Source organism: Saimiri boliviensis, chromosome 9 (genome assembly GCF_048565385.1).
Source record: "Saimiri boliviensis isolate mSaiBol1 chromosome 9, mSaiBol1.pri, whole genome shotgun sequence".
Classification (NCBI taxonomy): domain Eukaryota; kingdom Metazoa; phylum Chordata; class Mammalia; order Primates; family Cebidae; genus Saimiri; species Saimiri boliviensis.
This window is the reverse complement of record NC_133457.1, coordinates 78,826,794-78,841,711: the sequence shown is the minus strand read 5'-3', so window position 1 is coordinate 78,841,711 and position 14,918 is coordinate 78,826,794. Positions and strand designations below refer to the sequence as shown.

The following is a 14,918-nucleotide window of genomic DNA, read 5'->3' as shown; positions in this document are numbered from 1 at the left end:
CAAGATGCAGTTTCAGCAAAGTCCATGGAGGGTTCCATCAGCCTGATCCCGTGGACACTTGCAGAGTGGAAATTTCATCTCACCCACCTTTCCCATCCTGGGTTCTGCAATCAAGGCCCGGAATTCAGGGTTGTTCTGAGCATAACACCTGAGGTGAGCAGAGATGTGATCCAGCTGTCTTCTCCAGTACCCTAAGAAGAGAAACCCAGAAATCATCCAGAAAGCCATCTGGATGATTCTCCTGAGGCTAAGAAAGAAAAATGCTCGCATGGAACATATGTTCTCAGAGAGGTTAATTTCCTTTGTCAAACTTTGTGATAGGCTTTCCTTACTGAACTTCAACTATGTCCTAGAACAAGTTCCATTTCCCCCCGTAGCTTCTTGTTACATGTGATTAATCATAGAATATCATAAAATCTCAAAAGAGGCTGGGCGCATTGGCTCACACCTATAATACTAACACTTTGGGAGGCCGAGGCAGATGGATCACTTGAGGTCAAAAGTTTGAGACCAGCCTGGCCATCATGGTGAAAGTCTGTCTCTGCTAATAATACAAAAATTAGCTGGGCATGGTGGCACGCACCTCTAGTCCCAGCTACTCAGGAGGCTGAGGAAGGAGAATCACTTGAACCCAGGAGGAGGAGGTTGCAATGAGCCAAGATTGTGCCACTGTACTGTAGCCTGGGTGACAGAACAGCACATCTCAACAAAAAAAGAATTTCAAAAGAATATATTTTGATTGTCACACGTGCGGTCTTTTCTTTTTCTGTGATTCTATACCACCTATAATAACTTACCTAATGTTTTATTTTATTTTATTTATTTTGAGATGGGATCTCACTCTGTTGCCCAGGCCAGAGTGCAGTGGTGTGATCATGGCTTACCATAACCTTGACCTCTCCAGGCTCAGATGATCCTCCCACCTTAGCCACCAAAGTAGCTGGAAATTCAAGCACGTACCATAATACCTGGATAGGGTTTATATTTTTTAGAGATGGAGTTTCACCATGTTGCCCAGGCTGGTCACAAACTCCTGAGCTCAAGTGATCTTCCTGCCTTGGCCTTCCAAAGTGCTAGGATTATAAGTGTGAGCCACCACACCCAGCCCTTACACAATATATTAAATGTACTGTTTGGGGCTTGCCAAATGTGTACATCCCAATCAATATATAAAACATTTCCATCACTCCAAAAAGTTATCTTGGGCCCCTTTCCAGTCTGCATAGGGTTTAAGACACACTTGAATTAGTTGCCACCTTTTAAAACTTGAGAGATTTCACGTGAGTTTCATGCCTTGTTTCTCATATGCAGGTGGAAAATGCAGGGGCACTGGGCTCACCTTCCTACACAGGCTGAACACCTGAGACCAAAGAGCAACTGGCTGCTTTGGACAGGGCACAGGCTCTCCAGCTGGCCACAGCCCCTGCTGTGCCCTGTGGCCACTTGACTCTGTAAACCCACATCGAATCCCACCTACCAACTGAAGACACTAAGCTGAAAGCAGAGTTTTTTCAAGGTCATGCAGCATGGTTCAGTGGAAAGAGCACATGATTTGGAGTTCAGACAAGCCAGCATTTAAATCCTAAATCTACCATTTATTAGCTTAGGGATGTTGAGCCAGACCCTTACATCTCCCTATGCCCTACTTTTCTTACCTAATAAAATGGAATACCCCTACCTCACATGTTATTGTGACATTAAACAAAAGAACCTAAGTGTTCTTAGTTGGGTTTCCCTGAAAGCAGAACTGAGATAAAGACTTAGGAAAGGTGGTTTCTTTGGAAGGTAACCGTGGGACATGCAAGGACATGGAGTACAAAGAGCAGGACAGGGAAGGGAAGGAAGAAAGAATGTGTCAAAAACTGGTTAATACTGTTGGCAACTGGGGCCTGATCTTGCTGGGGATCCGAGGGACCATAGAGAACAGTTTTCTGCTGAAGGACAGAGAAGCTATAGAGGATCTGCTTCCCGGCTCCCTTGCCCATGTGTGAGAGTAGCCCAAGTAGTGTTAACGCCCAGTGCTTCTGAGTTGCACCTGTGCATGGACAGGCAGCCTTCTCCTGTTCTGAGTTAGAGGCAGCAAAATCAAGAGAGAGAAAAGAATTTAAATAAAACAGATAAAACTATTTAAATAAAACTATGTAAATAAAAGAGAAAGAATGGGGCACATTTGATCAGGCATACTAGCAATGATAGAGGTGGAACCATTGACCACAGCTGCAGGCTGAGATCTGGCTTGGGGCATCTGGAGAGTCTACTATGAGTAATCAAGATAACACTAGAGATCATACTGAGCCTAGTTCACTATTTGACACAAAGTAGCCATTTATCCCACAAATATTTACTGGGCACCTACTATTGGTCATGTATTATTCTAGGGCTAGGATACACAGGAGTGAACAGAATTCTTACCCTCAAGGAGCTTAAATTCTCAGTGAACATAGATAATATGAAAATAAATATGTATGTAGGAGTATATTAAAAATGAGGTTCTGACGGAGAAGCTACAATACAATAGATGTATATTTCTAAAATCAAATCTCAACTTTCAAAAAAGCACTGAGAAAGAACCTTGTGAGGAAGTCCTTCGGAAAGGGTCTAAGACTGTGAGTCCCCAAGGAGAGGTGAGGTCTGTTCCCTTCCAGGTCAGGCTGAATGAGGGGATTCCAAGAAATTGGCTTCTGCTACAGAAAACTGAAAACCTATTTCTATTAATCATTGCTACCAAACAAAACAACCCAGAACTTAGTGATTTAACAAATCAACCACTTTTCTGCTCATACTTCTGTGGGTCGAGAATATGGTCAGTGCTCTGCAGGGGTGGTTCATCTCTGCTCCACATGGTGTCGGCTGAGCCATCTCAGATAGGGTTATGGGATCCAAGATTATCTCAGCCACAAGGCTTAGGCCTCGGCAAAGATGGCACAAACTACTGAGAGCTGTCTGGGATGACTCAGCCTTTGTCTGCACACATTCAAATGCCTGGAGTCTTTGGGATAGGCTGCTCGCTCAGGTGCTCTGTTCTCCTTCATGTGGCATCTCTTCTCACTCAGTGAGAACTTCTTTACACAGTGCTGGCTTCCTAGAAAGTAGGTGGAAGCTTTCAGCTCTTGTAAGGCCTAGGCCCAGAAATATCATGGTGTCTCTTCTACTGTTCTTTATTGGTAAAAGCAAGTCACAAGGTCAGTCCAGATTCCAAAGGAAGAGACACAGCCTCTTCCTCCTAAGGAGAAGAGAGATGTGGGGAGTGACTCTGGTCATCTCTGCAGACAATCTACCATAGGTCTAATACCACGTTTATATCTGGAAGAGCTCAGTCAGACTGTAAGCTGGGTTTTGACTCCCACTAGGGACATCCAGAGGGCAAAGGAAGAGCTGGGAATGATCAACTTCTGGCATGGCAGCCTAGGGATTTGAGTGGATCTGCTCCCCAACAAAACTGTTAAGAGTAGGTAGCTAGGGAGACATGAACAGGGTAGGAAAGGCTTCCCCCACCCCCAGAAATGTCAGTGACCATCAGGTGATGGTCAGACAGTTGTTAAACTGTTTCTCTAAAATAATAATTGGTTGTAGCTGGTGCCAAGGAACAGCGGTCCCCCAGTAGACAGAAAACACCAGAAGCTGGTGATCAGCAGCTTCCCGATGAAATCTCAAGAGCTGGATGAGTAGGCTCAGCCATGTGCACTAAGAAGCAAAATGGCAGAGTTTAACTGGTACATGACCTTTCTCTAGAACACTCAATGGGTAAGGGAATGCCTCAAGTGAGCATGCACACTGTCAGGCCTCCAAGTCCAAGCCTGGCCATTATAGCTTTGGTGACTGCACGTACACCTCCTGATGGTCTCCAGGAGCCAGAAAGTCTGAAGTAATCAGATGGCCACAAAGTGAAGTGAAACAACTGGCTCCTGCCTCAACCGACAGCTCTCCTCCTGCAACGTTCAAACATTGTTCCTGCTCAGCCTTGCAAAGCTTCCCCCCTAGATATTAGGTTTCTCAAGACCCCTATCCCTGTAACTATGTAATTTACTGCACCCTCCCCTCTGCTTGCAACTGATAACCCCCAACCTTATGACCATGCCTATTTGTAATAGATGACCCCTACCCTTGTGACTATACACCCTGTAATGCCCTTCCACCTCCCTAAAATAGATTACAACCTTTAATTGACCATTTGCCTCAACCTATGTAACCAGTCCCCTTTCCTACTCCCCTTGCCTAACTCCTTTCTTGGACTTGGTCTGCTTGCACCCAAGTGCAGAGTAAAATGGCCTCGTTGCCCACAGAAAGCATGCCTGGTGGTCTCTTTACGTTGAGCGACACGCCTAACATATACAACTTCAGTAAACATACGGTGAGTGTGGCCCCTCCCAAGTACTGGCAAGCCACTGCACATGGGGACAGCCCAGCAAGAAGAATCAGGGGAGATATAATACAAACTCTGGAACCATGCCAATGTATAAGCCCCACATCAAGGGCTGAACAGTGCACTTAAATTTCTTAAGTCACCCACTTGGACTTCTTCAAAGTGTACTTTACTTCCTTTTACTCCTGCTCTAAAACTTTTCAATAAACTTTTACTCCTGCTCTAAAACTTGCCTTGGTCCCTCACTCTGCCTTATGCCTCTCAGCCAAATTCTTTCCTCCATGGAAGCAAGAAGTGAGGTTGCTTCATACCCATATGAATTCGCCATTGCTAACAAAACTAATTTTAAAAACAGCAAATCCCATCACAACTATTTTAAGTCTCTAGAAATGGTTCTAAAGCCATATAGAAAATAAACGTTTAATGAATGTATACCAAAACTCAGAATCATGAGAGTCTGTGGTGTTTGAACCATGGCCCACTCCCTTCCACTCCTCAACTGAGCACGATGGAAACTCCACTCCATATAGGTGCGGCCAAGAACACAGGGCTCCCTCTCCTCACATCTTCCGAGGAAGGTCAGGGACTTCAGTATTTCTCATCCTGTCCCAATTGCCCTTTGCACAGGCTAAGTTCCAGGCAAATGTGGTCAAGAGGCTGGGGCTCCCTTTCTCTGCCCATATCTGGGACACTGGGAATGCTGGGGTCCAGACCACCTATTCCTGGCTCATTCGGCACAAGTCCAATGTTGAAAGAAGCAAGTCCCAAAGAACAAAGGCTACAGCTGCACCCTATTCTGCTGGTTACCTAAAGCATTGCTCAGCCCCTAAAGCAATGGTGCCACATTGAGAAAAGTATGCCACCATCCAAAGCAGGGGTTCAGAGATTTTGCCCAGGGGAAAAGGCAGGTCAAAAACTGGAATTCAGAATCTCTCCTCAAAGGAAAAGACTTCATTTTCAACAGAGTGTGGGAAAGTTCAAGCCTAAGGCTGCTTTCAAAACAATGGAGGTTGTGTTGTGTTAAAAAGCAATGAAAAGACTAGAAGATTCACTAGAGATATGAGCTAAATAGGCCGGCCAGTTTACCTCAAAGGACCAGGGAACTTAACAGTTAAGAAGAGCCCTTCTGAAATAAGAAAAATAGTCAAACACTGACCTAAAAAACTATCCCTGTTAAGTAAGCTTGTCCAACTCACAGCCCACAGGCCATATGTGGCCCAGGATGACTTCGAATGCAGCCCAACACAGATTCGTAAACTAACTTTCCTTCCTTTCGTTCTTCCTTCTTTCCTTCCTTCCTTCCTTCCTCCCTCCCTCCCTTCTTCCTTCTCTCCCTTCCTTCCTCACAGATTCGTAAACCGACCTACCTACCATCCTTCCTTCCTTCCTTCCTTCCTTCCTTCCTGATGTATTCTCACTCTGTTGCCCAGGCAGGAGTGCAGTGGCACTATCTTGGCTCACTGCAACCTCCGCCTCCTGGGTTCAAATGATTCTCTTGCCTCAGCCTCCCAAGTAGCTGGGATTATAGGTGCCTGCCACCATGCCTGGCTAATTTTTGTATTTCTAGTAGAGATGGGGTTTTGCCCCATGTTGGCCAGGCTGGTCTTGAATTCCTGACCTCAGTGATCTGCCCACCTTGGCCTCCCAAAGTGCTGGGATTACAGGTTTGAGCCACAGTGCCCGCCACAGATTCGTAAACTTTCTTAGAACATTATTAGGTTTTTGTTGTTGTTGTTGTTGTTTTAGCTCCTCAGCTATCTTAGTATTAGTGAATTTTATGTGTGACCCAAGACAATTTTTCCAGTGTGGCCCAGGGAAACCAAAAGATTAAACACCCCTGCTGTAAAGGATGCCAAATTTAATTAAACCTGTCTGTGAAGCAATTTATGCCCCAAGTCATGGTTGAAAACAATAGAGAAATCATCTAACATAAGTAGAGCTTAATGGCTAGGTGTGGTCAGGAAAGAGACAAAGAGAGACCCGTCAAACCACCATCATCCTATGGCGGTGCCAGGGTGCATACCAAGGTTACACTCTCCATGGAGTAACGTCAGAATCTCCACACTGTGGGGGTAAAATAGAGTTCACTAAAATGATCCAGTTGTTCACTAAAACAGACAAATAACAATAACAAGCCTGGAAGACAGCTCAGTACCCAGAGTTGACACAATATACTATCTAACACATCCAGTTTCCAACAAAAAAATCTTGAGACATGCAAAGATACAAGAAACTCTGACCCAAACACAGGGGAAAAAAATATCCAACAGAAACTGCCTGTGATAGCAACTAGAGGTTGATGATCTAAGACTTCAAAGCAGCCATTATAAGTATCCTCAAGGAACTAAAGGAAATCATGCTTAAAAGGAGGTAAAAAAAGAGCTGGGAGTGGTGGAATGCACCTGTAGTCTCTCAGCTTGAGAGGCTGAGGTGAAAGGATCACTTGAGGCCAAGAGTTGGAGGCTGCAGTCAGTTATAATTGCACCACTGCACTCCAGCCCGGGTGACAGAGCAAGACCCTGCCTCTTAAAAAAAAAAATAGGGGGCCAGGCGCGGTGGCTCAAGCCTGTAATCCCAGCACTTTGGGAGGCCGAGGCGGGTGGATCACGAGGTCAGGAGATCGAGACCATCCTGGTCAACATGGTGAAACCCCATCTCTACTAAAAGTGCAAAAAATTAGCTGGGCATGGTGGCGCGTGCCTGTAATCCCAGCTACTCAGGAGGCTGAGGCAGGAGAATTGCCTGAGCCCAGGAGGCGGAGGTTGCGGTGAGCCGAGATCACGCCATTGCACTTCAGCCTGGGTAACAAGGGCGAAACTCCATCTCAAAAAAAAAAATAAATAAAATAAAATAAAAAAATAAACCTAAAAGGAAGAGAAAATGAAATGTCCTTTCAGAGAAAGAGTGAATTCCCTTCCAACCAGAAGAAAGGGCATCCTCCTTACCTCTTCCTGGGCTGATGGCTGTGAGGAGGGGTTTGTGGTCACTCATTTTCTCCTGCCTCTGCTTTTGAGAGACTATTTCCAGTTCCTTTTTTGCTAGCAGCTTGCTGGATGGGTAGAACAGGCCAACAGTCTGTGTGCCTACGTCCCTCTTTGTCCCAGCATCGGATCTGGGCAAAGGAATATTCAGAGACTGCCAGGCACGTTGGGGCTACAAGTGAGGCAGAAAACATTTTTTAAAATTAGAATATAATTGAATCAATCTTTCATTTTACTTACAGAAAACAATTCTAACAGGAATAAAATGTATCTCAAAAAAACTGTACTTCGAGCTAAAAGGGTTTTCCAGCCTTTGCCTCATGCTCCTTGCTCCTGTCTTTCCCAGCAACTCCCAGCCTGATCCATGAGTAGCCATTTATTATCTAAAATTCAGCAAATCAAGGGATGTTTGCTGGCCTGCAGGATGCCTGGAAGGTATCTATCGTTGTCAGCTCTATAATGTGATAGAGCATAGACCTCACTACTCATACACACTCAGCTACTGGTCGCCAACATTTCCGCTAATTTTCTTTCCTGCATCTGAACCCCGAGGACGTGAGAGGACTACCACGTAAGGTTGTGTGGGTTGTGCACTGCACACAGTCACCGCATTGAAAGTAGTACCAGTCACATGGTAAACATCATATATTTGCATATGTATTAGAATAATTCTTCTTTTCTTTTCTTTTTTTTTTTTTTTTGAGACAGAGTTTCGCTCTTGTTACCCAGGCTGGAGTGCAATGGTGCGATCTCGGCTCACCGCAACCTCCGCCTCCTGGGTTCAGGCAATTCTCTTGCCTCAGCCTCCTGAGTAGCTGGGATTACAGGCACGCGCCACCATGCCCAGCTAATTTTTTTGTATTTTTAGTAGAGATGGGGTTTCACCATGTCGACCAGGATGGTCTCGATCTCCTGACCTCGTGATCCACCCGCCTCAGCCTCCCAAAGTGCTGGGATTACAGGCTTGAGCCACCACGCCCGGCTAGAATAATTTTTCTAGTAGAGAAACCAGCATATTACAAGCCATTTCCAATAGATGGCAGTCATGTGTCTTAAGAAAAGAACACCTTTGTTTCATTTGCACAGAGGAATAAGGGCTAGTGGCAGTCCAAGATTTAAATCTTTCAAACTCGGTCAAGAAGCCATGAATTCCCTAAAACTGTATGCAAAGTGCTGAGTGTATCCTCTAATAATTACCAATCTTTAACTTCTTATAATGAAGAGATAAGAAGAAACATGAAAAGTCTTTATCCAACTTAGAGAAATTCATAAAATTATAAAAATCTAACACAAAGCCAGTTTTAGAGCTTAAGTACTTCTGAAAACAACCTGGAGAGATTTTCCTCAAATTATGCCCAGCTGTTATAAATCACGAAAGCAATTTTATATACCTAAGTTTTCTAAAATATAAAAAAAGGGGAGGGGAAAGTTCTCAGAATGCTACGCAAGAAATTCAAGAGAAGTGCATTCTAAAGTGGCATTAGGTCCACAGCCTTGCAAATGCAATGACACAGACCTCAATTTACTACACACAAATGTGCCCATTTAGATCTCTGGTTTCTGAAGAAATCATTCGAGTGTTTAAAATCTAAATTGACTGCATTTATTTACACACCCAGTTGAAATTCCATGTGAAAGTTCTAAATATTTTGGGTCTCTTCCCTAGGTTGATTCACAGGGTAGAGGACACACATTCAGAGTTACATCATTTTCCTGGGTACCAGTTCTTACTACAGGGGTGGCCTCACCTCAGAAAAAGGGCAAGGTTCCTCAGCAGCTAGAGCCAGGCCTCTGTCCATGCTGAGCCTCACCCAGGACTTCACACAAATACCACAGGAGCCACAGAATCGGGCAGACAGGTGATTGCTGGCCCCACATTTAGGGCAAACAGAGCAGCCAGCAGGAATGCCAAGCTAGAGGATAGAAAATGTCTTTATATTAGAGTTAAAATTTCCTCCTGTAAATTATTCTCATACCACATAAAATAACATATGCCCACATTCTCTGATCCAGCCATTCTACCTTGCAGAATTTATCCCACAGAGGGACAAGTAGAGAAATAAGTGTACTCCAGTCAACCCCGAAAGCACTGTGATTTTAAAGAAATCACTGAAAACAACACAAATATCCAGCAATAGGGATGGTCTAAATAGATCACAGTACATGCATACAAACAATGGATTATGAAGCCACTGAAAAGAATGAGGTGGTTACTAACAAGATATGTTGCTAAGTGAAAATAATTGGATCAGTGTTCATAGCAGCAGTTCACTTACACATGCATTGAATAGCTGAAAGAACATCTCCAGAACTGGATATTAGCAATTGCTTCTCAGAGGAGAACTCTGGGACTCAGATGAGAAAGGAAACTAACCCTTCACTCTAAAACTTTTTTATTATTTGCATACAATACTTAGATAAATGAATACGTAGTCTTGAGTGTTTTATTATAAAGGCAGGCAGGCAGAACCCATTTTTAAAAATGCCAGTAGTCAATAAATGAGTGACAAGGTTTAACCTCAAAGAAATACAAATCAAAACAGTCATGAGAGATGGCTCTCAACGTAAGATAATTATCTCTATCTCCAGATTCTTAGGTTATAGGTGCAGTAGCGAAATCACAAGAAATGATTTCTGCAAGGCCACGGAAGATTTGCCTGGCTCTCTCCAGGCCAGTGGCGAGGTGCTCAGTATACAGAATATCAGTTTTAAAATACCCACCATGTTGGATTTGTAGTCGCTTTGAAGGTCTCTTGATTTAAAAAAATAAAAATAAATAAAATAAAATACCCACCATGGCGCCACACCAGCCGCAGAAGGACGCCTCCCAGAGATTCCAGCGACCACATCTGGAGCAGGAAATGGTCCCCGCTTTCTGAGTGGGCGGAGGAGGGGCTTTATCCCCACTGCACAGCGACTGGTATATGAAATGTCATTTAAAGGCAGATCAATACTATATTCTTTAATCCCCCTCCCAATTCAAAAAAGATAGAAAGCCCTGAGATAATATAAGCCCTGGGAATACTATCTCTGGTTTTTTTTTTGGTTTTTTTTTTTTTTTTTTTGGCCCAAAGGAGTACAGCTATGATGGGTTTCACCAATGAATAAATTAGTACATAAGCACACATTCCTTCATAGAGATCACAGAAAGTCAATGAAACTGGTGCCTCGCACATCTCAGCATTTTTCAATATCTTTAATATCAAGGATAGCAAGGCCTACTGTTGATTTAAGAGAACAATCTTAATGAAGGAAGAAGAGAGCTGAGCTACATGAGGGGCCATGATTAAGGCTCATCTTCTATCCTTCGGAGTTCTGGTTTCCATAGAAAAATGTGCCTTGATGTCCTACTCTTGACACATGGGAAGCATTATTTTCTATTGGGGACGGAGGCAGAATTGTTTCGTGAGAATTCCTGGGACTATGTTAGGTAAACCTAGATCCGAATGTGTTTCCGTTGCTTCCTCACTATTGCCTGGTAAAAGACTTGCTCACTTCCCAAATGGAGGTGACAGCCCTGTGGCTGCTGCCTGACCCCCCACCATGTGCAGACTCCATTCCCACACTGCCCCGCACCCTCGCATCAGTCCCATGGCAGACCTGGGAGGTGGGTGCCATCACTGTCCCCATCTTACAGAGGGAGAGCATGGGGACACAGAGAGGGTGAGACACACGACTAGAGCCATGTGACTCTAAAGCCTAGCTTCTCTCCCTGACACCATTCAGCCTCTTCAATAGAATAGCTTCCTCCCAGGTCTGCAGGGGTTTCAGATGATTACGGACAGTTAAGTGGATAGGAATGCTTAGCACAGAGCCAAGCTGCACCTGCCAGCTTCCTTCCTTTCCCACCTTGCTTTCCACTAGATCCTGATTTCTAGAGAAGAAAGCACTATAATTTCACTTTTATTCCCCCAACGAGGACAGTCCTGGTACCCTGGCACAGGGGAGTCACTCAAATAGTTTTACTGAGCCAATGACTGATTTAATTGGTAACTGAATGCGTACATTGCACTTATGACCCGCACAATACTAAGAATGCACACACCAGGGAAAACATTTGCTAAGGGCACTTTTCCCTCAAAGACACACATTTTAGTTCACTCTCTTTGCCCAGCTGTATCCCGTTTTGCTTTAGGGCCGGCTCTGTTATCTAGAATAGAAACTTATCTAAGACAGGCCACATCAGCCTCCAGCATCCACAGACACCTGAGAACAGAGGGTTTCTTTGTGTGTGCTTGCCCTATTTCTGTGTAATTAGAGGGAAAGTCCTTCAGGTAAATCAAAGATAAATTCTCTGCAAACTTTTGCTTCAGAACTTACATGTCAATTTTCCTATTCTTAAAACAAGACTTTGGTATAAAGCTTGCTGGCCTGGGCTTCTAAACACAAAGCCTTCAGACTTTTCATTGAAATATACGGACTGTTTAAGTAGCTTTTAAATGTAACATTGCTTTAAAGAAAGAAAAGTTATCTTTCTGATAGTCTTACTGATCAAAAAACAAACAAAAAAAAGAAAAGAGAAAAGAAAGAAAAGTTATCTTACCCCATCATATTAATGCTGCTAAACAAAGAAAAAGACATAAAGCTATCAGAATGAACATGCATTGTTACTTCTATGGACCACAGAGATAAATACTATCCTTGTGACATCTAAGCTCTGATATACCATTCAGATAGAAATACAACTTTTAGAAAGAATTCAATTTGGGGATTATTCTGAAAATAGTTTTGTTGATAGATGAGACCTAGAAACAGTTATATCACTGACAGTTAACAAAATCGATTTAAATGGTTTTATTATTTACATAAGAAGTACTGAATGCCTGAGGAAAGAATGAGAAAGTCTTTTGCTGGCAATTTACTTAAATCTATCGGTAAGAATATACCAAGATTTCTAGTTCTATTGTTTTCTAGTTTTACACTTTCCCTATCTCACTGTTATTCTCTCTGGTGCCTTGGAAAAAATTATAGTGTCATTTTATGATTAGAGAGTAATATCAAGTCTGAAACCACATTAACAGATGACTCTCAACAACAGACAACCCTAAAATTACATCAGCTTTGATTTGAAAATAGATGTGTTTTCTGATTAAATTCACCACCTTATTAGTTTTAGTCTCAGTTATGAAACACATCGTATGCAACAGAAATCATCTTTTTAAAAAAAGATACTACAGATTTTTCCTTCTGGCAATGATAACCTAAGACCATAACAAATGACTCCTACATAGAAAAGAACTATAAAATCTGCTGACAATAGGCCAGGATCCCTGGAGGTCAAGAGGTCGAGACTAGCCTGGTCAACATGGTGAAACCCTGTCTCTAAAAACACAAACATTAGCCAGGTGTGGTGGTGAACGCCTGTAATCCCAGCCACTTGGGAGGCTGAGGCACGAGAATCTCTTGAACCCAGGTGGTGTAGGTTGCAGTGAACCAAGATCACGCCATTACACTCCAGCCGGGGCGATAGAGCATGACTCTATTTAAAAAAAAAAAAAAAAAAAAATCTGCTGATAATACATGAAGGCAGTGGAGAATGAACAGAAGCAGGTACACTTGCAGCAAGAACACACGAGAAGGAAGGGAGTTACATAAAGTCAGTTCTCATCTTCACGGCTTTCACCCTGGAGCTAAGGGCAGTCTACATAGCGCCTGTGAAGTCGGGGAACACAAGGCAGTGTTTCTGGCTGAGAGAACCAGAAAACTGAAGCTGGGGGATATTTGGCTGCTGAAGAGGTAGGGAGCTCCTAGAAAGAAAGCGAAGAAGGGATCTTCTCTGTGTATTCAGATCTCTTACCAACCCCTGAACAACATATGTACAGAATGGGCTTGAAACAGCTAAGCCAAAGACGAAATATCTGAATGGAGACCAAACTTTCTATCCCTCCTCCCCTCAAACTTTTTTCTTGGTATGTAGTATGTTGAGGAATTTTCAACTGTATCCTGGCATTATGAATGTCTGGCTGTGGTACTTTCGGGATTCTGTTACTCTGGGAGTTTTCCTGTTTTTCGTTTGTTTTGCTTTAACAGGCAATAATATGCTTCCTTTTGGGGAATGTGCTGCCCGGAAGGAACTAGAACTATTGCTTCACACATAAAAAGAAAAGCAACTGAGTTTGACCCTAAGATGAATCAGATGTTAGAAGAAGCAAACCAGAAATTTAAAGCATATCTACTGTCCACAATAAATAAAAAGAGGAAATCTCAACAAAGAAATAGAAACATAAAAACCAGAAACAAGTGAGAATTCTGGAATAGAAAAAGATAATGTTTTAAATAAAATATTTACTAGATGCACTTAATATCTAAAAGGATATGGTAAAGGAAAGTGTAAGTGAACCGGAAGATAGATCAACAGAAATCATACAGTGTGGAAAGAAAAAAAGATTTTTAAAAAATGAACAGGCCCAGTGCAGTGGTTCATGCCTGTAATCCCAGCACTTTGAGAGGCCAAGGTGGGCAGCTTAACTGAGGTCAGGAATTCGAGATCAGCCTGGACAACATGGTGAAACCTCGTTTCTACTGACAATACAAAAATTAGCCAGGCTTGGTAGTATACACCTGTAATTCCAGCTACTCGGGAGGCTGAGGCAGGAGAATCACTTGAACCCAGGAGGTGGAGGTTGCAGTGAGCTGAGATTGCACCACTGTACTCCAGTCTGGGTGACAGAGCAAGACTCCATCTTAAAAAAAAAAAAAAAGAAAGAAAGGTCCTCAGGGACCTATTAGATAATATGAAACAATTCAACAGATGTGTATATGGACTTGAGATGGACAGTAGAAAATGAGTGGAGTAGAAAAATAAAGAAATCATGGCCAAACAATTCCCAAGTCTGATGAAAGACAGAAATTTACAGCTACAAGATTCCAAATGAACACCAACCAGAATAACTTCACACTAAGGTATATTATAGCCAAATTGCTAAAAACCATCACTAAAGAGCAAATCTTAATAAAAGCAGCAAGAGAAAAATGACACATCCCATATATGAAAATGTCGATTTGATTTACATCTGACTTTTGAGCGAAAGCATGGAGGCCAGAAAAGTGTGGTACAGCTTTAAATTTCAGAAAGAAAATTAACTGTCAGCCTAGAATTATATATATCCATCAAAAATACTCTTTGAGAATATCTTCATTGTGGTGGTGGTGAAAATGGCTGAAAATCACCAACATTCACCAAACTGCACAATTAAAGTAGGTGAATTTTATTGCATATGAAGTATGTCTCAATAAAACTGGAAACAAGATGAATTCCTTCAAATCAACTACTCTTAGACTGTCAGTGATTAGACGACGTTAAAAAGTATCTTGTCCAACTCAACTGTGATGGGTTGAATTCTGTCTGCGCAGATGATGACATGTTGAAGTCCTAACCTCCAGTACCCCAGAATGGGATCTTATTTGGAAAATGGTCTGTATAGAAGTAATCAAATTAAAATGTGGTCATTAGGATGGATCCGAATACAGTGTGACTGGTGTGTCCTTATGAAAAAGGGAAATCTGAACACAGAGGCACACACACACACAGGCAGACCCACACTGGGAGAGCTCCCTGGGATGGCAAAGGCAGA

The 14,918-nt window shown here is 42.8% G+C and overlaps 1 protein-coding gene across 2 annotated transcripts in view; it reads right to left on the bottom strand.

Annotated features, from left to right (window-relative positions):
* The window catches only part of DZANK1 (double zinc ribbon and ankyrin repeat domains 1), an 80,350-nt gene that overhangs the window by 19,401 nt on the left and 46,031 nt on the right, over positions 1-14,918 (bottom strand). For both annotated transcript variants that reach the window (XM_074406195.1, XM_003933169.4), the window contains 4 exons: positions 10,139-10,261; positions 9,093-9,257; positions 7,309-7,516; positions 88-191 (listed from right to left, as the gene is read on the bottom strand). In XM_074406195.1, the coding sequence (XP_074262296.1) occupies positions 88-191; positions 7,309-7,516; positions 9,093-9,257; positions 10,139-10,261 (600 nt within the window). The remainder of the gene's footprint in view (positions 1-87; positions 192-7,308; positions 7,517-9,092; positions 9,258-10,138; positions 10,262-14,918) is intronic.